Here is a 22,083-nt window from a genome sequence, read left to right as displayed (position 1 = left end):
GTGACCTTCCCAGGATTTACACGTTTCTCCAGAACAAATGAAGCCACAAGCCGTCCTCCGTTAGGAGCGATCACTAGGACGCGTTCAGTGGATTCATTTGCCCTCATTTGCTCTCTGTAAACAGAGAACCCTGGACTCACAATAGACGTTTGACAGGTTCTGCAACGAGGAAGTGTCCTCAAGGTGCGTTTGTACCTCGAGCTCAAAGTCCAGGCATGAGAGATTCCTGGACACACACGCACTTCTGACCCACTGCTACTGTCAGCTGGGCAGCAGGTTAGAAGAGCTGTGACGGCTGATGATGTGTCGTGCCTCACCTGTTGTTTGAGGGACTGGTGGAGACCGGGCAGCGTTCGAGATGGAGTTGAGGGAGTTTGGCGACTCACAAGCCTCAGGTAAGTGCTCAGGTGGGAGACTGGGAGGCGTAGGGATGCTCAGGTAAACTGCTCAGGTGTGAGAGCTTGTCAGTAATGAGACATTTGTTTATCCACGTTATTGGAAAGCCCTGACTTGTAATCCACCTTGCTGGTGTAATGTTAGGGACTGGGCTGGGCTGTTCTTTGAGCGATTTCATAGAAAGACAATTATTGGTTACATAAAGAGCCATGTTTGTAAAAGAGATATCTTATAGGATATTTTAAAGGTTTAAAGATGTTTATGTAAAATTGGTTCTTTCTCTATTATGAACATATGACCTCCATTAACATAGGGCCTCATTTATCTTACTAAGAATATTAATTAATCTTTATTTGTGTTTTTTATCCAAACAAAAAGTGTATTCCAGATTCATGAAGTGTTTTTAAACCACAGAATTGTTCACATCTCTGCTCTTAAAATGATGAACCCATTTGTCCTTGTAAATTAAACAAATCCTAAATAAGAAAAGCCAAATATATGGGTTTTAGAGGGACGAAATTCTGAATAAGGCTGTTTCATACTGTTTTATGAAACCAATGGCTCAAAATTCCCTTTATAGCACCTTTGTTGTTGAATGTTTAATTGTCTAGTGTTTGACCACAGAATCACTCTTAACTGGAAAGTACTTATTTGTGAGTGATGGACCCCTCTAAGCCACTCTCACGCAATGGTACCACCACCATGTGGGTGTCACTGCCGTGTTGAGAATGATTAACTACAGAAATAAATCTGGTTAACAAATGATTAGTTGTTACTGATACTCTCTAAATGATAACAGGTGGGCTACAGTCTGTATTCTGTTACTGTTGGATCAAAACAGGACAGTTTTGCAGGACTTCTGCAGGACTGCATAAAACTTGTAGACCCCTGACACACCAAGCCAACTGTCAGCTTTTGAATGCTGTGAGCATTGGGGAGCATTGCCTGCTGACCATCACTTGTAGTCTGTGTGGTGGTTATATTCTGAAAGTCTTAACAAAGACTAAACAGCATTTTAGACATGTTTGCAAATGTATTGGAAAGTAAAAAATCAAATATTGCATAAGGCATATTTAGACCCTTCTCTCAGTACTTAGTTAAAGCACCTTAGTTGAAGCCAGTGATTACAGCCTCCTGTCTTCTTGGGTATGATGCCACAGTGTTGGCACCTGGATTTGGGGATTTTCTGCCATTCTTCTCTGCAGATCCTCTTAAGCTCTGTCAGATTTGATGTGGGGATTCAGTGGACAGTTATTTGCAGGTCTCTCCAAAGATGTTCCATTGGGTTCAAGTCAGGGCTCTTGCTGGGCCACTCAAAGACATTCACAGAGTTGTCCCTAAGCCTCTCCTATGTTGTCCTGTCTTGGAATGTGAATTTTCGTCTCAGTCTGGTTTTCATTAAGAATATCTCTGTACTTTGCTCCATTCAGCTTTCCCTTAACCCTGACCAGTCTCCCTGTCCCAGCTGCTGGAAAGAAAAGCCACAGCATGATGCTGCCACCCCCATGCTTTACTGTAGGCATGGTATTGGGCAGGTTATAAGCAGTACCTGGTTTTCTTCCAGACATGACACTTAGAATTGAGGCCAAAAGGTTCAATCTTGGTTTCATCAGACCAGAGAATCCTGCTGAGAGAATCCTGACAGTCATGTATGTGCTTTTTTGTAAACTCCAGACATGCTTTCATGTGTCTTTTACTGAGGAGAGGCTTCTGTCTGGCCACTCTGCTGTAAAGCCCAGATTGGTGCAGTGCAGCAATGATGGTTGACCTTCTGAACGTTTCTCCCATCTGCACACAGAATATTTGGAGCTCTGCCAGAGTGAGTTCTTGGTCACCTCTCCTACCAAGGCAATTCTCCCCTGATTACTTAGTTTAGTGGGGCGGCCAGCTCTAGGAAGAGTCCTGGTTGTTCCAAACGTCTGTGCCACTGTGCTCATGGGAACTTTCAGTGCAATAGATTATTTTTGTAGCCTTCTCCAGAGCTGTGCCTCCGCACAATCCTGTCTCTGAGCTCTACAGGCAGTTCTTTCTTTTTGAAATGACAGGAATAAATAGTACACCTCTATAGTGGGTAACTGAAGTTCTAGTAACTAAAGGATCTATTGGGTGGAAAGTGGCCAGTTGTGTGGGCAGCGAGGACACGGAAATGCAGGTTCAGGATCCTTGTAGTACAGATGTACACATCTGCTGGGTTTGATGCCTCTACTGAATCTTATGAAAGACACTGGTGTAATGGAAGAGAGACCGTAGGACGGTGTCCTATCAGCACAGCTCAGTTAGAGAAGTGGGTCAGATTTATTTATAGTGCTGCAGCACTAACTGTAGTCTCTGCAGGGAAGGATGTTACACAACACCATCACTGTTCCCTCGAATTCACACAACCTTCATTTTACCTTGTGAAACTTCAACAGTTCCATGCTAGCAATTAATATAATCTCTTATGCCAAGCCTGGCCTTTTCTTAGAGCACTCAATATCTTATATATAATATAGTCACATGCTGGAAAGAAGCGCTCACTTAAAGCATCTAACCCTGCTTACGTATGTCCATTAAAGTTAGAGACAGCAAGTCTTAATTATACCTTTTCTATAAGGCAACCTGTATTGTGTCTCATTCAAAATGCATTCAGTTTTGGTAGGTACTGACCACTGCATACCAGGAATGCCCCACAAGACCTGCCTAATTTTTTGGAGATGCTCTACAGAATATTTCATAACTATCAGTGAAAAAGCTATTCAATTTTGACAAAACCATTGCAGGTATATTTCTTTACATGTGTGTCAGTGTATGCTTCTCTAATGTATCAATCTGAAGTTAATAACATAAGCCTGCTCTGTTCATTTCTTGAGGCTTTGAATATCACTACAGCCCCCAGTCTTCACTGAGGCACCGGGGCCCTTCTGGCCCACCGGAGAATGGAAATGCAGTGCAGTTTGACTGGAGCTCGCATCCTGATGAGAGCGATGATGGAGATTCACATCAGCCCCAGAACCTTAGAGAGCTACCGCTACACATGGGCCTAAAGAGAGCTATATGGTACATAGACATATTTGAAAAGAACTTTAACTGCAGAATGTACCTTAGTTTCATAGTAGTTGCGGGATAATTCACAGTAGTTATTGAAGGTAAGTTTTGGGGTGAAAAATGCCAAGATGTGGTTTTACATGCCTATTTACAACCCTGTTATTTTGGCTTAGAATGAAACATGCTGATTTTCCTTTTATAGTGGGCTCTATACTGAGCTTTTATTGGCTGTTTTGCATCACCACAGCTGCTTAGAGGAACTATGTAGCGTAGAATAGCTTTGTTTTTAGCACTATAACAAAAATACTGCAATTATTTTTTGATCTTACCAGATTGTGATGCTGTCCTCTAAGTATCCTGTGCAGTTAGCTAGCTGAAGAGATTCTAGCCATCTCGCCTATATGGCTTTAACTTCTTCACTTGCAAAGTTTGAGTTGCCTTTTTGCAGACACTGGCACAGGAAATGTTGTATTCACAAAGCCTGGTTTGAGTAGCGACCCATATTCCTGTATTTCTCAAGAGTGTTTGAGGTTCAAGTTATGTCACTACCAAGTACCAAATATCTTTGTTATTCAACCATGCCAAGATACATACAGTTTTCCAACCCTACTACACAGGCATTATCATTATCATTGTGTTGAAAACATCATAATGGTACAATTTCGTTGCCTAAATAATGTTACTTTATGTTACCACTGCAGTGACAGGGTATTATTATTTTATGCTTTCTCCCCGTCTCTCTTTCTCTCTCTCTCAGGCAGGTGCAACAGATGAGAGTGCCAGTCGTGACCTCTTGGGGCTCATGGCGTATCCATCAGGCCAAAGCATTCCACCGCTTTCGTGAGGATGCCAAGGACGTGCTGGCTAAGGTAGCACTCTGGAGGAAAACAACACACAAGATTGGAGGTGAAGATAAAGACATACTCTAAAATGAGAGCCATAATCTGTTCAGCTCAGTGATTCTGACCCCATACAGTTACCCCTGCGCTTACACAGCTTATTCAAATCAGATCATCATGTAGACCTTCATGAGTAAAATCAATCATGCTACAGTAGGAGGAATGTGTCAGATGAGCTGAAGGCCACAGAGTGAGATCCAAGAACAGGCTGACCCTTGTGTTACTGTTTATTTGGGCAGGGCACTTTGGTGGAGGTGTCCAGTCTTACTTCCTGTTCCTGAGATTTCTCGTTATTCTCAATTTCCTGTCCTTCCTGCTGATGGCTGGGTTTGTGATCATCCCGAGCATCGTCTTTCATGTCACCTCCAATGACTCCAGCAGCATAGACCTCCTGCCCTCCGTCAACCTGACAGGTAAGAGATCACTCAAGAACAAAAAAGCTAGATTAGACAGCTAGAATACATTTTACAGAATCATGCCTGCTTTGGAGTAAGAGAAAGCATGGACTAATTGGGATAAGTAGAAGGAAAAGAGGGGGTTTCCATATAAAGCAGTAACACATTATCTGTTAAACATGGTGGAGGCACTATTCATTTCATGGATGCATGGCTGCCAATGGGTAACTGGTGGTACTCTGGTGAGTACTACTGGTGGTGATTGCTGATCAGTAAGATGAATTCTGAAGAGTATAGAAATACATTTTCTTCTAGGACAACCCCCCACAATACAGGTGGATAATATCCCAAAGCATAATTTGATGATTATTTGGTGATGTCCATGGGTTCCAGACTTCAGGCAATCAATAAATGGTTTGTATCCAAGTATCAGATATACTCTTTATATTTATGTTAGTCCAATTACCTTTGAGCCGGCGAGGAACTGCAAAAAAATGTCTGTATTTCCTGAAGGGTTAATCCACTATTTTAGTTAACCTTCTTAAATTAGAGCTATAACTGTATATATTCTCCTGAAGCCACTTTTTTTTAAAGAATCCATTTAAATTATACATTTAGACCCTGAAATGCTTCAGGTTGATGAGGGTTAATGATAAACATGTTAATGTTAAGCAGAGGGGCTGCCCCAGTCATGATTTCCTCCTTCCTCTGCTGATCTGAAATGTGATCTGAAGCAAAAGCTTAATATATGAAAATAAGGTCTTGATAGACACAACTATGAGGAAGTACAGCTTTTGTGTACTGGTTTCCCAGCACAGCAAACGAAATGGACGATGAAACCAGCAGGAAACAGAACCTTGAGCCAAATCCAGATGAATAAATCATCAATTGTAGTGCTGCACAGGGAATGTTGGAGTAGGCATCATTATACAATATTATGCAAAGTAACAGGGATGCAATGGTTGAATTCTGAATAATAGAAATGTGTACACTTATATAGTTACAGCAGATTCTTACAGTTCAGATCTGAGCATGTGTCTTGCACTTACTCCTGTTCTCAGAACTGGGGACATCCAGGAGAAATTTGCACCGAGCTTTGTTTTTCAGACTAGTTCACATGATATCAGCTGCTTCCTTGATGAGAATTTTTTTTGTCACTTTTAACTGTATTCATGTTTACCTGTTCTAATGGGATCTGTTGTTTTTACAAGCATTTAGATTGTGTCAGTGTGTTGAAGTGCATAGGTGCAACTGATCATAGTGTGTCTACCTCTTTGTTGTGCCTTTTACTCTGGAAGGTTCTGTTCTGTGCTGTGTTGCTTTTTAGTAATGTTATTTCTTTGTCTTGATCCTGGTTTATTTGCTAGTCTGATTAATTTTCTTTGTAGTTATATCTTTGATTGTCTTCTAGTTGCCCCCCTTTTTCCATGTCTTTGATCAACCTGTTTGACTTTTGATCCCTGTATGTGTCACTGGTTATGATTCTGGAAAAGTCAATTTAATGAATTCATGGCCTTAACATTTCCAGGTTTATTACGTCATAAGGCTTGGTATTCAGTAATTACATGGAAAGCAATGCAAATTGGCTGTTACCGATTTAGTTATTGGAGAGAGGAATGGAAGTCTGGGTCCACTGGTGTTTTCCAGGCTGTTAAGGAGTAAATTTCATTATGGCACACATGTCCATTCAATGAAATGGAAACATGTAGACATTTGTTACCTTCACATAAAACACAATCACTAATGGCGACACAACTTCGGTCTATATAAAAAACCTGGGTTCTTTTTTTTCACTCAAAATAATAGATATATTGAACTTGAATTTTTAAGTGATTCGCTTCCAAAATCTTCCTAGTATATGCAATGATTCTATACACAAGGACAAAGGTTCTCTTTAGAACTGAATCATTTTAAAGGGGTCCATCTAAAAAAAAAAAAAAAACGTTACCCTCGCCATGTTGACACCAGACCTACCTTCTTATATGTGTGTTCACTTCTATGGTTAACTGTGTATCTTCACTGTTGTTAGCTGTAACAGTGTTACGCAGTGTAACAGAGGTATTACATGCCTTGTAGCTGCATGTTAGCTCAGCAGCTCTACGTTCAACCTGAAACTTGTGCTGCTTCTTCCGATTTCATTATGTTGACTGTTGGAGTAATGCATACAACACCAGGCCATTACTTGAGTATATAACCCAACCCAGTATTTTACATTCTTCACAAAAATCATGTTTCTCTATAGTACAGCAAAAGAATTATTTGACGCATAACAATAATGAAACCTTTTTGGTGCTATATAGATCCATCCATAGGATTTCCATCAGTGCAAAGAACCATTTAAGCATCCAAAGGGTTTATTTGGTTTCATGCATGGTTATCTTGCCTTTCCTAAATAATCTACAGAATCATTTTTAAGTGTGAAGAACCATGGCAGGGAACCATTTGGATCTTTAAATAGTTCTTCGCAATGGTGAAAATCCTGAAGATGGATCTATATAGCACCAAAAAGGGTTCCATTATTGTTATGCGTCAAATAACAGTCAACATAATAAAAGTGGAAGAAGCAGCAAGTTTCAGGTTGAGCGTAGAGCTGCTGAGCTAACATGCAGCCACAGAGCATGTAATAACTCTGTTACACTGCGTAACACTGTTACAGCCAACAACAGTGAAGATACACAGTTAACCATAGAAGTAACCACACATATGAGAAGGGAGGTCTGGTGTCAACACGACGAGGGTAAAATAAACAAGTAATACATTATGTAAATAGAGGATCCCAAGGTGCTACATGTTGAGTTTTACTGCACTGTCCCAATAAGTAGATCTGACAACTTTAAGTGTAACAACACAATGTCGCATGCATCTGTTAAGTAACCTACATAAAAGGAAACACTGTGATTTTTAAAAAAGAAGTGATTTTTGGGTGGGTTGAGTGTGCAAGTATCAGTAGAAAAGAAAGTAATGACCATATTTTTGTGTTTTGCATTTGCTTCCCTTGCACTTTTTTTATTGTGGCAGGTGTGGACACGTGTCTACTGTATGACCACAGTCCTAAAGCTCTTACCGCTTTCTACACCTACTTCCTGGACTTGCTTTCAGGAACGGTAAAAACACACAAGCACACACACCCCTCAGATCCCCAGTTTCGCTCCAATCTTTGCATTCACAAATGGCACTCAGCTGATCACAGATCATTGCAAACACTGGAAACGAGGGGGTAATACTGAGATGTTAAACAGTGCACAGTGCAAACAGACAGTCCTCATTAGAGTGCAGTAGATTGGAGAGTGTGCAAACAGCTCATTGAATGTCAAATTGAGGTAAATAATGAGGTGCATGCAATGATGTAGTTAAGGATGCAGATGATGTGTATTTGTAGAGGTGGTGTGCAATTACATGTGCACACAATGGCCTGCTCTCGTAATATGACCTTGTGGTCTCTCTTGTGCTTTTATAATAGTTAATCCCTTAAGCCTTTAAAATTTATCTTAAGACCTTTTGTTCAGTAACCATTAATGCTACTAATGCATAAGTTCTATAAGTGAGAAATTGGAGTGTGGACCCACCTATGGGCTCTTTAGGGTGCTAGAGATGATGTGCTTGCAAAGCAAGTGCTGTGATTCACTTCTCTCTCACTTTGCCAGGGCTTCATGGAATATTCTTACATGTTTTACGGTTTCTATAACAACACACTGGTCATAAGCAGCGGCTTCTCCTACAACGTCCCCCTCGCCTACCTGCTGACCGCCGCCTTCTACTTCCTCTTCTGCCTCGCCTGCATCATCGTTCGGTCAGTAAGATGCTCTCACCACCTTCTTTTCAACCGCATTGTTTCAGTGCCAGGTGCACCTTGGCTGCCTACAGTTCTGCACTGACTGGAGTAGAAGAGCATGACAAACATTGCAAGTAGTTATAAATTAAACAACCAAGTCTAAGAACCCATCATCAGGTCCAGATTTCTCTTCCTCACTCTCAACTACAGTTACTGATAGGTTGTAAGATTAATAATTGAACAATGAGCCAATGGTCCAGTAGACTATGTGCTACCATGTACCATGTGTGTATTCTTCAGTTATTAATCTTAAAGCAATGTCATGTAGCATTTTTACCTTAAAATGCTACACTTTTACCTAACTGTGGAAAGCCAGTAAGACAACACTCATGAGAACTGTGTAATACTGTGAAACCCAAATCATTTTCATGTAAAATACTGTAAAATTTCTGTACTGCTTCAGTCCACGTGATTCTTTTACTTTTAGTGACAGTGCTATATCTCCCAGCTCATCAATCAAATCATGAATTCTATTTCTGTAGGGAGAGGCCCAGAGCAAGAAATGACATTTATTGCATAGTGCTGCTTTAAGGTTTATTATGCAGTAGTTACTACAATTATTATAATAATATGATTAGATAATTAGAAATTAGATATAAGCATGAAGAAGGAAGGTCTGGACTCCGATGATGGACTCTTATATTGGCTTTGATTTGTCTATTGGACGGACAGTGTGACCTGGCTTTTGTTCCTGGTACAATAAACAAAAACTTTGTATATGGTACTGAAAGTGGATTCTTTGACTCTTAACGGTTGTGGGACTCTTTTGGTTAGATATAGAGCCATTATTTTAAAGGTTCTTTGTAGGACCACTTACAAAAGGTTTCTGTCAATGCAAAGAACTATTTTAAGATCCAAGGTCTTCAGAGTGTAGAACCATTTGGATGCTAAAATAGTTCTTTGCCTTGATGGATATAATTTTGTAGATGGTTCTGTATTGCACCAAAAGGGTTTCATTATCATTATGAGGCAAATAATTTGTAGTATTATGTAGATCCCATTATGGTGAGATGGTAAGAGACTGGATTGAGTAAATCACTTAAAAGTATCGGATAAAAGAAAAAGGAAAAAGATTCTATATAATACTTTCTTAATGAAAATGGAAATTGGTGATATATAGAGACTTATATGGATGCTTTAAAAAACAAGTGTTCTTTGATATCATGATATCAACAATTCTTAAAGAACCCTTTTTAGGAATGTAGAACCGTGACAAACAACCATTTTAATGCATAAATAGCATTAAAGACTGTATCATCTATGTTAAATACTTCTTTGCCTGATTAACATGGTCTTTGCATTGTTATAAATGGTAAGATACTGGTTATATGTAATTAGTGCATTTGTGTATGTTAAGAAAGGTTTTAAAGGTTTCCTTAAAGTTTTTTTTATGAAGGTTGCACTGATTGTTCTATAGGATGGGCAGCATGACCCGGGTTATGGTGGCAGCAGGTGGAACGGCTGCAGGTGGCTACAGTGCATTAGTTTTCACGGGATGGGATTATGGCCTCCAGGGAGAGCGCGCCACCATGCTGAAACAGAACAACATGCGCTACCAGTTACAGGTGAGAGGAGGGAACTGAGCAGATGAGTTGGGTTATTAAGAGTTGGGTCAGTCTGGACTGATGAATAGTGTATGTATTTACACGCCTCTCTGCCGCAGGTGGACTTGGAGGAGGAGAGGATTAAAAAGATGGCTGCCTCTCTGACTCTGACTCAGACAGTGGGTCTGTACTCACTCCGCATTTTTCTACACATCCTCGTTCTGGCCATGATCATTGGGGCTTTCATGGGCATTGCTTACGCAACACAGTTCAGCCAGGTGAGCAGCACCTACACACCCGCATAGTCAAACCAGCCAGAGATGCTGCTTACTGTCAGCCAGAACAGTCACATTTACACCAAATCATTAACCTTATTGTTTCACTGTGGTTTAAAGCAGCATTATGCAAAAATCTGCATTTCTTGCTCCTTGCCTTCCTACAGTTGGGAAGTGTAATTCATGTTTAGGCCACCCCTAAAACACACATGTTTTACATGCATTTCTGAACAAGCTGAGATTTACAGAACTGTCACTGAAAGTGACAGAAGCATGTGGACTAGAGGTAAGCAATATTACTGGATTTTACACTAATTTGGTTTCGCATTTTTACGTAATTCTCATGGGTGTTTTCCTGCCTGCAGAGTTACATAGTGCATAGTGCAAGTAGCATGATAGAGGCACTACTCTCCTTAATACATATCAATGGAGCAATAACATGATTTTGAAGTCACATAATGTTGCTTTAATTCAGTTTAATCCAGTTATTATTTGGTAGGATTCAGAATGATTAAAAAGAAAAACCTAAATGCACATCTGTGACATGGCAGTGAAATAAAAACAATAAACCCATACACCAAACTTTGTTTACAAATCTCCCAAGAAAACAATTGACCAAAAAATGTTTATGCTATTAGGTATGCATATTATATAATATACTTAAAAAACCTTCCAAAACTGAGCAGGTTAAGCTATCTTCACATTAGTACATCACAATACATTAATTCAATTTCAGACCTGTAGTATTTTCCCTGTCTCTCGTTCTCTTTTTCAGTCTCAGCAACAAGAAGGTTTTGTGGGGCTGCTGCTTGAGTACCTGCCCTCCATTGTCATAACAACAAGTAACTTTGTGGTGCCTTTGCTGTGTGACAAGGTCGCCCTTTTGGAGAAATATGCTCCCAGTACTACGGTTATCCTAGCACTGCTTCGGTGAGATCTTCCCTCAAAACCACTTACACTGACCACACCACACACAGCACAGGACAAATGAGATCATTTAGAGATTTGCCATTCATCCTCCACTTTATGACAATTTCATAACTTGTACTTCCACATACTGACCACTTCATTTGGCCCAACATCTGTATAGCTGTACAGTTCCAGACTATTTGAGTAGTGGATCACTCTGAACACACCAGCGACTCTGACACAGTGATGCGTGTATGTGGGTTTTTAGATATGTGTGTGTTAAAGTCACGACTGAGAGATTATGCGAAAAAAAAATGTGAAATTTGATTGTAGGTCATGTTACATTTATTCAACATTATAATAAAAAATCATATCATAATAATAGATTTATAACAGAAAATCTATAACTGAAATATTAGAAAAGCATTTAAAGCAGCATTATGTAGCAATTTTACATTCAAACAACAGCTTCAAAATCATGCTGATGCTCCTCTGACTTTATTCCTCTGGTACTCCAAGCTCAGCATGCTGCTAACTGCATCGCGTAACTCAGGTGAAGTGGACACAACAACACTCACAAGAGCTGCGTAACTCATAGTAGTCATATTACGAGTCATATTTATGTAGAATCCAGTAATATTAGTATACTGTGTCAGTCCACATTCTTTCTCTTTTACGTTTGGTGACGGTTCTGTATCTCTCAGCTTGTCCAGAAATGTATGTGTAAGGTGGGTTATTAAGACTGTACTGGGGCCAGGGACAAGAAATACCAATTTTAGCATATTGCTGCTTTAAAAAAACGACAGGCTTATAGCTTTGCATTAGGCTAACATAGTTAAACTTTGCTTAACGGGATGCATGTGATGCAGAGCTGATTCAGGTTTTGCTTCTGGTGCTTCACCTTACACAGCTGTGATCTCACTGAAAACAAAGAAGGCCTTGCACTCGACTGGTCTCGAGTAAATTTCCAAGCTCTCTCTTTACTTCAGATAAATAGACTACAACAAGACCAAGGTCATTCATTTGTGGTCTCAACATCATGTGCTAAAAGATTATGTAGGACTGATGTATCCAGTGTTTCTAAGGTTTTGTTTTTTAATCACTCACAGTTAGAATCTCATTTTACGAATGAGTGATTGATGGTAGTCTCTTATGTTTAGTAACCATGTAATGCAGTAACAAACACAGTACAGAGATATTAGTCTGTGGGTCATCAGTGTTGGAGAGGTACTGCTGTGTGGCTAATTGCTCGGCCTTGGTCGGAACAGGATGAGAGCTCTAGATCTTTTGTCTGCCGCCTGCGTCGTTTCTGTCATCAGATGGCCTTCAGCAAAGCATAGGCGTATGTGAGCACTGTTTATCACTGTGCTGCGCGCATGGCTGCCTCTGCTGACCACTGTCTACCTCTCGCTCTCTCGCTCTCTGTAGGGCAGTGTTTCTGCGTTTAGTGAGTTTGGGTGTGCTGCTGTACACTCTGTGGAATCAGATCACCTGTGGGGGAGATGTCTCCACTGAGGACTGCAAGACATGCAGTTACAACCACACACAGTATCAGGTAAACCCCAGCACACTAACATCGCTCAGCATAAGACAAATCACTATTACAAAATTCCACTTTTCACACGATATTGTAGATGTTGAGAATAAAAAAATATTTATGCAAAAGTTTGGGCACCCCTGATTTGGGTATTCCTGATTTTTAAGGTGTACCATATTGCAAAAAGAACAAAACACATTAAATGTAGTGTGTGTGTGTGTGTGTGTGTGTGTGTGTGTGTGTGTGTGTGTGTTTAAAAGCAACGATAAAGTAAATACATAGTTTTTTTTTCTTCCCCTATGTTAACTTAATATAATTTTATTGAATTTATAAAATTATATATATAATATTATGTATATAATTTAATAAAATAATGCTCTAAAAAGTGCAGAAAAATGTCATATTTAAGTTTCTTTCCTGTGGAGGATTTGTTTACTTATTTACACTTTATTTACATCTGCAAAATGTGTCATTTGAAAGGGAATCCCCAAATGCAAAGACAGATGATGAGATTACTGAAGACACAATATTGTCTGATAGTCTGGATTTACACACCCCTGATTTGTGTTTTGGTGCTTCACTGGTTATAGATGTGTAGGTTTGTTGATGCTTTTTCCATCTCATTCACTCTCGCAGTGCTGGGAGACACGTGTGGGTCAGGAGATGTACAAACTGACACTCTTTGACTTCTTAATCGCCATCGCCATGCTTGTTTTTGTGGAGTTTCCACGAAGGTCTGGCCAATTCAGTTCAATTCAGTTCAATTAATCTCAATTCAGCTCAATTCAGTTCAATTCAATATGCTCAACTGGCCTGACTGTTGTGTGCTTGTGTGTGTTAAAGGTTTAGACGTCTTTGTGAGACCTCTGTTTGGGTGTTTCAGAATCATTGTGGACCACTCGTCATGTAAGCTGGCGCAGTGGCTGGGCCGGCAGGAGTTTCTGGTGCCTCCGAATGTTCTGGCTCTGGTGTACAGTCAGACAGTGGTTTGGACAGGCGCCCTCTTCTGCCCTCTACTGCCCCTCATCAACACCGTCAAATTTATCATCTTCTTCTACTGCAAAAAGGTGTGACATCCTTTTCTTCATTTTCTTCATCATCTTTACTGTTGTTGTCATTTTTTTGTTTATGTAAGTCTTCTTCAGAGTCCACAGAGCATAGAAACCACACCACACCTTAGGGTTATATAAGAGTATTAAGTGTAGGTGGTCCTCGCTAATATATTCATACAAATTTGTGTATGTGTGATCTCTTCGTCTCAGGTCACTCTGTTCCAGAACTGTCGTCCAGCTCTCAGAACCTTCCGCTCCACCAGCTCCAACTTCTTCTTCTTTCTGGTACTGTTGTTTGGCTGGGGGCTTTCCAGTGTGGTGCTGGTTTACAGTGTGGCCACGTGAGTGTAGTAGCATTATTATTATTATTATTATTATTATTATTATTATTATTATTATTATTATTAATAGTAGTAGTAGAAGTAGTATTTGAGTCATAGACTCAAAACACACATATTAACAACACATCGTTTAACTACATACATGTATGTGTCTAGTTAAGAGACACAAGTATGTTTAACCCGATAGCATTATTCTATTATTAGTATTAGTAATAATAATAAGTATTAGTATTATTACTTTTGAGAGTGTACTGTTGTAAAAAATAGTAGTAATAATAATAAATAATAATAATATTTGTTGTTCTTCATCATCATCGTGTTTCCTTTCTCCAGCATTCACCCCTCTTTCGGATGTGGTCCATTCCGCTTTTCCTCCACCATGTGGAGTGTCGTTCCCGGATCCTTCCACTCGCTTTCCAACACCACTCAGGAGTTTCTACTCTACATCGGCTCTCAGACCTTCTCCATCCCACTCTTAATTTCCTCCTGGTCAGTGCCCTCATCCTACATTTAATTCCCAGTTGATGTATGACATGTGTTAACTTTCCAGTCTAATTCAGCCTACTTAAGCCATCTTTCATTCATGTGACCCAGTGTGAGTTAAAATGATGGACGATGTGTTTTGTACTTCTTCAGTGTGTTTCTGTGTTATGTGGCTGCACTCGCCTCCGTTTATGGGAAAACTGTAGCACTGCTAAGGAATCAACATAAAATGGTGAGACACACAGCCTATACTTTACTCTTTTATCCTTAAATTAGGCTTACAGTTTATTAGCCATACAATCTTTACCAAGGGAGCTTTCAGTGTCAGCAGAAATGATCGAGGTACAAAAGATCGAGGTCAGTAGATCCAGTAGTTCAGATTTCAGTCAGACAACATTGTGACTTCAGAGCTAATACAACTAGAGGAGCTGGCCCAACCATTTTTTTTGTATTGTGAGTTTGTATTGTTGGGTAATTTACCACATCATGACAAAGTTAAAACTTGAAACTTTGTGAAAGCTCCCAGTCCTAATGAATAACTGGTAAAATCCCAAAAGTAAAAAGATGACCATGAGTGTAAACATTAAAAGTTTAAAAAGGTATTAAAATTTACTGAGAAAAATCATATCATTAGCATTAGCATTAAAAACACCCCAAAGAAAGGAAAAAAGGGCAAACAATAATTAGGAAAAAGAAAAAATAGGAACAGATATACTCAGACATGAGAAACTATAAAGGTACGATAATACAAAAGAATTTCTCTTCATGGTCAGAAGTAAAACAATCTGAGCAATAAAATTCCTGTCTGTGCATTTACAGTTAATGCAAATGCCCAGAAAGGCTAAAAATCTGGCTTCACAGACCCAGAAACCCTAGAACTCTAGGGTTCAAAGGCCCAGAGAAGCTAGAACTCTAGGGTTCAAAGGCCCAGAAAAGCTAGAACTCTAGGGTTCACAGGCTCAGAGCACAGCTGGACTTTTGATGTCCACAGCCACTCCAGAGCAAGCCAAAGGCAACAATGAACAGAGACAACTCACAAGATGTCCTCTTCTAGGTGACTCCAGAAAATAGTTGACTACGAAAGCACATGTAGGCATGCCTGTACTTACTATTACAATTATTACACTTATTAAATGTAAAGATATGAACATCCAAAAAGGATAGGTGAGGGCATCTCCAATCACTCCAATACTCATTCCAAAATACATTATGACATGGAAAGCAATGTACTTCATTTTCATGGTTTTACCCTAGACATCTAACCTGCCACCTCTGTGCCACCTTCACCAAATGCTTCTGCATACAACCACTAAAGTCTGAACATAAGTCTGAAAATATATATGTATATATATCTGTATTCATACAGGAGGGCCGTGATAAACAGTTTCTGGTCAAACAGATCAAAGAGCTAAGCGCACGACTTCCAAAAGAAGAGCAGGAACCAGAGCAGCTCCCGAGAAAAAGCCAAGCCCAGTGGGACACAACACCACCCTGGGGGGAACAACTCAACCCTGCATTTGAACCAGACAAAGAAATGATGACAGAACCCAGTGCTTTCTACCCAGGTGACTTTGAGAATCACAGCCCACATTACCGGGAAGGATGACCCGGGGCTTAGACTCATTAACTGACTACTTCACACACGGACACATCAGTCTTTCTTTCAGGCTTGGAAACTGCATCTATGTGGACTCAAAGCATTGAGCTGTATGTTTGAAAGCTTTTCAGGACTCATGGTATAAAGATTGATTTGCTTTACCTCTGAAACAGCCGGATAAACAACATTGTGTAATTTAATGTAACAAATGAGTAAAATGCAAAATTAACTGTTCTGTGGTTGCAGCTATTCTTTCTTTGTGTCATTCTTTTTTTCTGCGCCCACTGATCAGTTTCTATTTGAACTCAAGGCATGTTCTGGTTTGGGTTGTTGTCACCAGTCCTGTTCTGAATGTATATTGTTTTAATATGAAAATGAAGAAACCAGTCTGCAGTCTGTAAGGAGGATATTCACACTAGTAGTAGATCCCCTTTGTTGCTAAAGATAAGGTCAAATAAAAATGTGTACAGGAATGAAATTAAAAAAGAAATGGTGGTGGGGAAAATAAATGTCCCAAATTGCTCCAAAACTCACAAATAGAGAAAAACACCTTTTTAAAGTCAAAGTGCAAAATATTTTATTATTATATTTATTATGTTATTAAGTCATTTTGGAGCATTTCTCCAGATTCAAATTATACCAAAAAGTGGAAAACATACTACTAGTAGGCAATACTAATCGTGATAGTAGTAGTTCTCGTTCTTCATAGTTATTTATAATTATTTAAATGCCTATTAAGATTTGACACAGTTTAATCAAACACAAATATCTATTCACAGTTTGATCATGAATAAAAAGAATAACATACGTTTAAAATTAAGCCAAGATTTACCCGCATATTAAAAATAATCTCACAACCATGATTCAATAAAACCAAACGTCTTCATGACGCCGGTTGGAGGGCCCTGCTCGTCCGCGCCCTCCTGTGATCTTCACATGTAAGTGCAGCGTACGTCATTTACGTGATGACGCATTCGGCATTACGTCGGGCTGTCGCCGTCTTCAGCTGCGCGCTGTGTTGTGAAGACTTAACGAAGATTTGTGTTTAGTAATATTCTTTCAAAAAACACTTTAATTGAATCGCGGGCGCGTTTTTCTGGAGCGTTTTGGAGAAATGTGTGTGAAACACAGGAGGCACGTAGCTACAACGAATCGGCCCAGAGGGGAACGATAGCACTAGCTACGTTAGCTTAGCTAGCGCTAGCTAGCTTAGCCGGTTTGTTTTGGTAGCTAGCTTCCGTTGAGGCGAAACGGTGAACCATTAAAGTCAGTAAAATATCAAACAGAAAGTCATTAACATATTTAGACGTTTGTAAACCAGTTAGGCGTGAACGGAATAAATTAAATAAAAAAATAAACATTTAACGGTCGCAGTAAAGTATAAAGATAGTCTCTTTAATTAATTCAAATTGAAATTCTCTTTAATTTCCTTATAAAAACACGCAAACATGAACATCCTGCCCAAGAAGAGCTGGCATGTGCGCAACAAGGACAACATAGCGCGCGTGCGGCGGGATGAGGCTCACGCTGCAGAAGAGGAGCGCGAGATCCAACGGAGAGCGGAGCGCGCGGAGCAAGAGGTAACCATGGCAACCGAGTATCGTATTAGTGGTTGACAAGGTCAGTAATGCAGGTTCAGCCGAGACGTGTGTGATCTTTGGCTTCTTCAGTTTTACACTAGAACTAGAATCACTAGAACTGTGTCATTTACTGCTTTCAGTAGTCGTAGGTCAGTAGGTCACCTCTGCCAGGAAACCCCAGACTGTTAGTTAGAGGGTTTATGGCAGCATGGTTAAATCACATCATTAATATTAGCTAGCTAAAATTAGAATCAGGGCGCCCACTCCAGCAAAGTTCATTTGTCTGTGACACCATGATATCATTGACGTGACGTGCAACTATCACAGTTCAGATTTTCTTGGGCTGCCCCTGTCTCTCGTACCTAAATCCAGCACTGACGGTCCTGCAGGGAATTTAGAGATCATGTAATGTGATTGGTGTAGCATAGTGGGCAACAACACTGCCCTCCCATGTGGCAGACTAAGGGTTGATTCTCTGGCCTGGTAACCCCACCATGCTACAGCCATGAGAGTTCACTTACCTGTGTGACCTGATTATTTGCTGTGGATAAGAATGTCAGCCGAATGCCATAAATATAATTATTGTATCTCACCCAAACAACATGCCATAAAGTGTTGGTGTGCCCACAGCTTCACCCTCACAGTTTAAAGCTGTTGTGAATTTATCTCTGTAAATGAGAAACAATGAGAGACGAGGAGATGACTCGTGGTTTTCTTGCTCATGTCTTGTGCTTTTTCCACAGGCTCGAACTGAGTTTTTGAGGAAGAAGTCTCGCACAGCCCTCGAGCAGAGAGGAGGATACAGAGAGGAAGAAGAGCAAAGCCGAGGTTCTAGAGAGATTGAACATCTCAACTTGTTTCCTCTGGAGGAGTCTTCAGAAAAGAAGGGCAATTCAGAATATCTCAAAGAGAAGAAGGAAGAGAAGGTATGAAGCCTGCATGCTGTAAAAACACTGTCTTTGCATGTATAAGCACACTTGTGGTGAATTCATATTGTGGCTTATGTTTTCTCTAATGTAAAATCACAGCCAAGGGAAGAGTATTGGTTTCTAATACGTCAGAGTCTCCCAATAATTAGTAACTACAGCCATGTTTAGTTACATGAATGTCTTTGGAATAGAGTCCACTCCTACTGCCTTACAGATTGTCTGTTATTCTGGTTCTGGTGTTTAAAATGTTATACAACATGTCTCCAAAAGAAGACAGGTGTGACAGTCATGTTTAGGATGTGAGAGAGAGACTCAAAATTGGACATCTGGTTCTCTTCAGTGCGGTTATAAATAGCTAAGGAGAGATTCTGTTTCACCAATTACTTCAAAAAGACCCATTTCTGTAAAAACTCTCAGAACATTTAAACGAACCCTTCTGTGGTTCTTTCAGGGGAAAGAATTCCAGTTTTGCTGAACACCAAATTTGTTATTGCATTGTATCTCTTGCCTGTCTATCAGGAGAAACAGGAGCGTGCCATTGGTCTGTTGGTGTCTCTTGGTCCTGCCCCTGGAACGGAGGCCACACCGTGGTATCTGAAACAGAGAGAAAAGGAGAAAGAGGAGGAGAAAGACAGAAAGGAGATAGACAGAAAGGAGAAGGACAAAAGGAAGAGCATAACTGAAGAGGAGAGAGAGAAAAAAGACCGGAAGTTAAAGGTACACCACATCACTTTGCAGGTCATCAGAAATGTTTTTTTTTTTTTGCTGTATGTAAAGTATTCTGAAGCAACATTTTTTTGTGCTGTCTCTTTAAAAGGAAATGCTGGACCCTCTTATGGACATGAAAAAAGCCCTGTCAGTGAAAGACAGAAAGGTGAAAAAACACAAGAAAAAGGAGAAAAGAGATGGAGGGGAGAAGAGGAGTGGAGAAAGGTGAGCATTCTGTTTGCACACACAGCACTCCTATGCTAATTTAATGTAATGTCACCTTGTGATTGTTGAAACCATGTTGAAACCCTATTTCCGAGTGTGGGTGTGTGTCAGAAAACGTTCTATTTTTTCCCACCACTGCGTTTGCAAATGTGCCACATTTGGCTAAAAAACAACAACAAAAAAACACAAATCTTGGCAACCCTAACAGAACCAAACACTGCACTGCTTTAAAAATGAGAAATAAAAGTGTGCAGTTCTACATGGGCACCATTTTTTTTTTAGCTTGAAGACATATTTTTGCTTGTGCTGAAACCCTGTTGCACTGCTGGCTTTTTCACTCTTTGTGAATCTCACAGTTGTCCTTTACACAAAACCTTGACTTCCACTGAATTTAGTTTTTTTTTTTTTCTGTAAAGTTGCTGCTTTAGAGATACAATGTTTTTATCTGACAGCAATGATTAACATCACCTTAATCCGAAGGGGATGGAAACGGGGAGTTGGTAGTTTTACAAGGGGGTGTTTTTTGTCACTTATTCTTGACCAGAGGGATGGCATTTCCCTTTAATTCAAACTTTAGCTTTACATCACAGGTTTCTTGCTTTGGTTTTGCTCTGGAGTTCTGAAGCTAATATCACTTAGTTAGGGAAGCTTATAGCCACTAGTTTAGCATTGTGCAAACCTCATGCCCAAGTCACCATACACTTGCCTCAAACCTTGTCTAGTTAACTAGTCTATCACTTCAAGGGGATGAGGAGCAACAAACCACACAGGGATGTTAATTCTTTACAAAGCAAGAACTTTGAGCGTTATTCTGTAATCTAGAAGCTTCAAAATATTTATTGAAATATAAAAAATAACCATGAGAGCGAAGTCAAGCTTAGCACTGTCAATTGAGTGTAGTGAGGCCTTTTAGTATTAGACATTTTGGCACTGTTAGACAAAAACCTTGTTTCTCTGTTTTTGCCGTTTCTATTTTTCACTTTTTGACCAATAGAAATAGTCCAAAATGTCTTGCAATAAAATCTGTTTAAGTTGACCTTCATTAAGTGTTAGAAGGCTTTTTCTTCTAATGTAAAGTTACCGTTTTGAAGACACAAGGTTTTTACAGTGCCAAAATGTGACTGTTAGAATACATGAACATGAAGGTGTGTAGGTCGACACTGCTTAAAGCTTAAATAGGAATATAGCTATCTTCGAAACTTGCTTCTATAAGGTGTTGCTTCAGACTGGGGACGGCAGGTGATAGGCCTTGTCCTCCCTGGTTGGTTTGGTTTTGTGCAACAGGAGAAAGGTTTGATCTGAGAACACTGGATCTGGCTTTTAATCATTCAAAAGTACAGTCGAATTCACTGTAATGAAATGTAATCTCTTCTGTCTCCCAACAGCTCAGTTGAAAAACTGCGTGCAGAACGTCTGCAGAGAGAACTGGAAGAGAGGAAGCGAACACAGGCACTGCTGGATCAGAGGAATGGAGTAGGGAAAAAGAGAGAAGCAGAGAATATGGGAGACAGGGAGAGACCATACAACAACGCCTATTTCCCCGAGCTAGCACGGAAAAGGCAGAAAAGGGACAGAGACTCTTATGGCTTCTGCTAGCTTTCACTGTTTCCTGAAGATACAGTTCACAGTGAGTCAGACTAAGCAAACAGTATAAAAATATGGTTTCCATAAAAATGCATTGATTTTTCAATGTACTCTCTGTTAGATCTGTTGTTAAACTGCAGACCACTTGAGTATCTGAGATGCTGAGATGAGCCTTGGTCTTTGTGAAGGAATCAGCCTGAAGCAATGTGCAGTCAATCAAATAAGAGTCATATTTTACTCTCCATAGTGAAATTGCATTTGACCTACCTGAATTCAGGACAGCTGAAATTAAGACTGTCAGTGGGCTCACTGTCTTGATGCGTGTGAAAAGATGACCTGAACTTTTTTTTAAATGATTAGCATAAGCACTGTTGGAACAGAAACATCAGCAGTGTTAACCACAGTGACTGGTAGATTACTATGACTCGTGTAAAGTAATTCTGTTTTTTTGTGATAAATGTTCATTCGTATTTCTGTTTTAAGAAAAAATAACATCTATCCAATCTATCCGATTGACTTTCTTATTTGTGTTGTTTTTTGTGCAGATAAAGAAACTATGAAATACGCTACCAAATGTTTGTGGATACCCCTTCTAATGAATATATATACTATAACTTGCATCCCATGCTTACACAGATGAACAAATGCACACACTAACTCTCAGATAACCATGAACCTATTGGCACCATGCCTAACGCCAGGAGTGGGTATAAAGCTATTAAGCTGTGGAGCAGTGGAATAATGGTGCCAATACTCAAGATGAGTGACCTCAT

The 22,083-nt window shown here is 39.9% G+C and overlaps 2 protein-coding genes across 3 annotated transcripts; both read left to right on the top strand.

The window, feature by feature from the left end:
• Nucleotides 1-280: 280 nt before the first annotated feature.
• Nucleotides 281-16,518, top strand: tmc4 (transmembrane channel-like 4). The gene is made up of 16 exons (XM_072678875.1): nucleotides 281-395; nucleotides 3,246-3,432; nucleotides 4,178-4,326; nucleotides 4,559-4,732; nucleotides 7,733-7,818; nucleotides 8,359-8,504; nucleotides 9,964-10,111; nucleotides 10,210-10,368; nucleotides 11,141-11,295; nucleotides 12,703-12,829; nucleotides 13,448-13,545; nucleotides 13,695-13,878; nucleotides 14,074-14,204; nucleotides 14,538-14,693; nucleotides 14,841-14,919; nucleotides 16,054-16,518. The coding sequence occupies exons 1-16, from the start codon at nucleotides 359-361 to the stop codon at nucleotides 16,291-16,293; spliced, it is 2,256 nt and encodes a 751-aa protein (XP_072534976.1). The 5' UTR covers nucleotides 281-358; the 3' UTR covers nucleotides 16,294-16,518.
• A 740-nt stretch (nucleotides 16,519-17,258) lies between these two features.
• leng1 (leukocyte receptor cluster (LRC) member 1) lies at nucleotides 17,259-21,817 on the top strand. 2 transcript variants are annotated; one of them, XM_072678873.1, is made up of 6 exons: nucleotides 17,268-17,335; nucleotides 17,727-17,864; nucleotides 18,608-18,790; nucleotides 19,313-19,510; nucleotides 19,611-19,726; nucleotides 21,112-21,817. In XM_072678873.1, the coding sequence occupies exons 2-6, from the start codon at nucleotides 17,733-17,735 to the stop codon at nucleotides 21,320-21,322; spliced, it is 840 nt and encodes a 279-aa protein (XP_072534974.1). In that variant the 5' UTR covers nucleotides 17,268-17,335; nucleotides 17,727-17,732; the 3' UTR covers nucleotides 21,323-21,817. The 2 variants fall into 2 exon arrangements, with proteins under 2 accessions (XP_072534973.1, XP_072534974.1); XM_072678872.1 differs by having other exon boundaries at nucleotides 17,259-17,864.
• The last annotated feature ends 266 nt before the right edge of the window (nucleotides 21,818-22,083 follow it).

Source organism: Salminus brasiliensis, chromosome 5 (assembly GCF_030463535.1).
Source record: "Salminus brasiliensis chromosome 5, fSalBra1.hap2, whole genome shotgun sequence".
NCBI lineage: Eukaryota > Metazoa > Chordata > Actinopteri > Characiformes > Bryconidae > Salminus > Salminus brasiliensis.
This window is presented reverse-complemented; position numbering and strand designations above follow the sequence as displayed.

Coding starts and splice junctions, on each gene's coding strand:
- tmc4 (XM_072678875.1), top strand. CDS start 359: ATGGAGTTGAGGGAGTTTGGCGACTCACAAGCCTCAG. Junction 3,433..4,177: donor GGCCTAAAGAGAGCTATATG/GTACATAGACAT, acceptor TCTCTCTCTCAG/GCAGGTGCAACAGATGAGAG. Junction 10,112..10,209: donor ACATGCGCTACCAGTTACAG/GTGAGAGGAGGG, acceptor TCTCTGCCGCAG/GTGGACTTGGAGGAGGAGAG.
- leng1 (XM_072678872.1), top strand. CDS start 17,733: ATGAACATCCTGCCCAAGAAGAGCTGGCATGTGCGCAACAAGGACAAC. Junction 17,865..18,607: donor CGGAGCGCGCGGAGCAAGAG/GTAACCATGGCA, acceptor CTTTTTCCACAG/GCTCGAACTGAGTTTTTGAG. Junction 19,727..21,111: donor GAGAAGAGGAGTGGAGAAAG/GTGAGCATTCTG, acceptor GTCTCCCAACAG/CTCAGTTGAAAAACTGCGTG.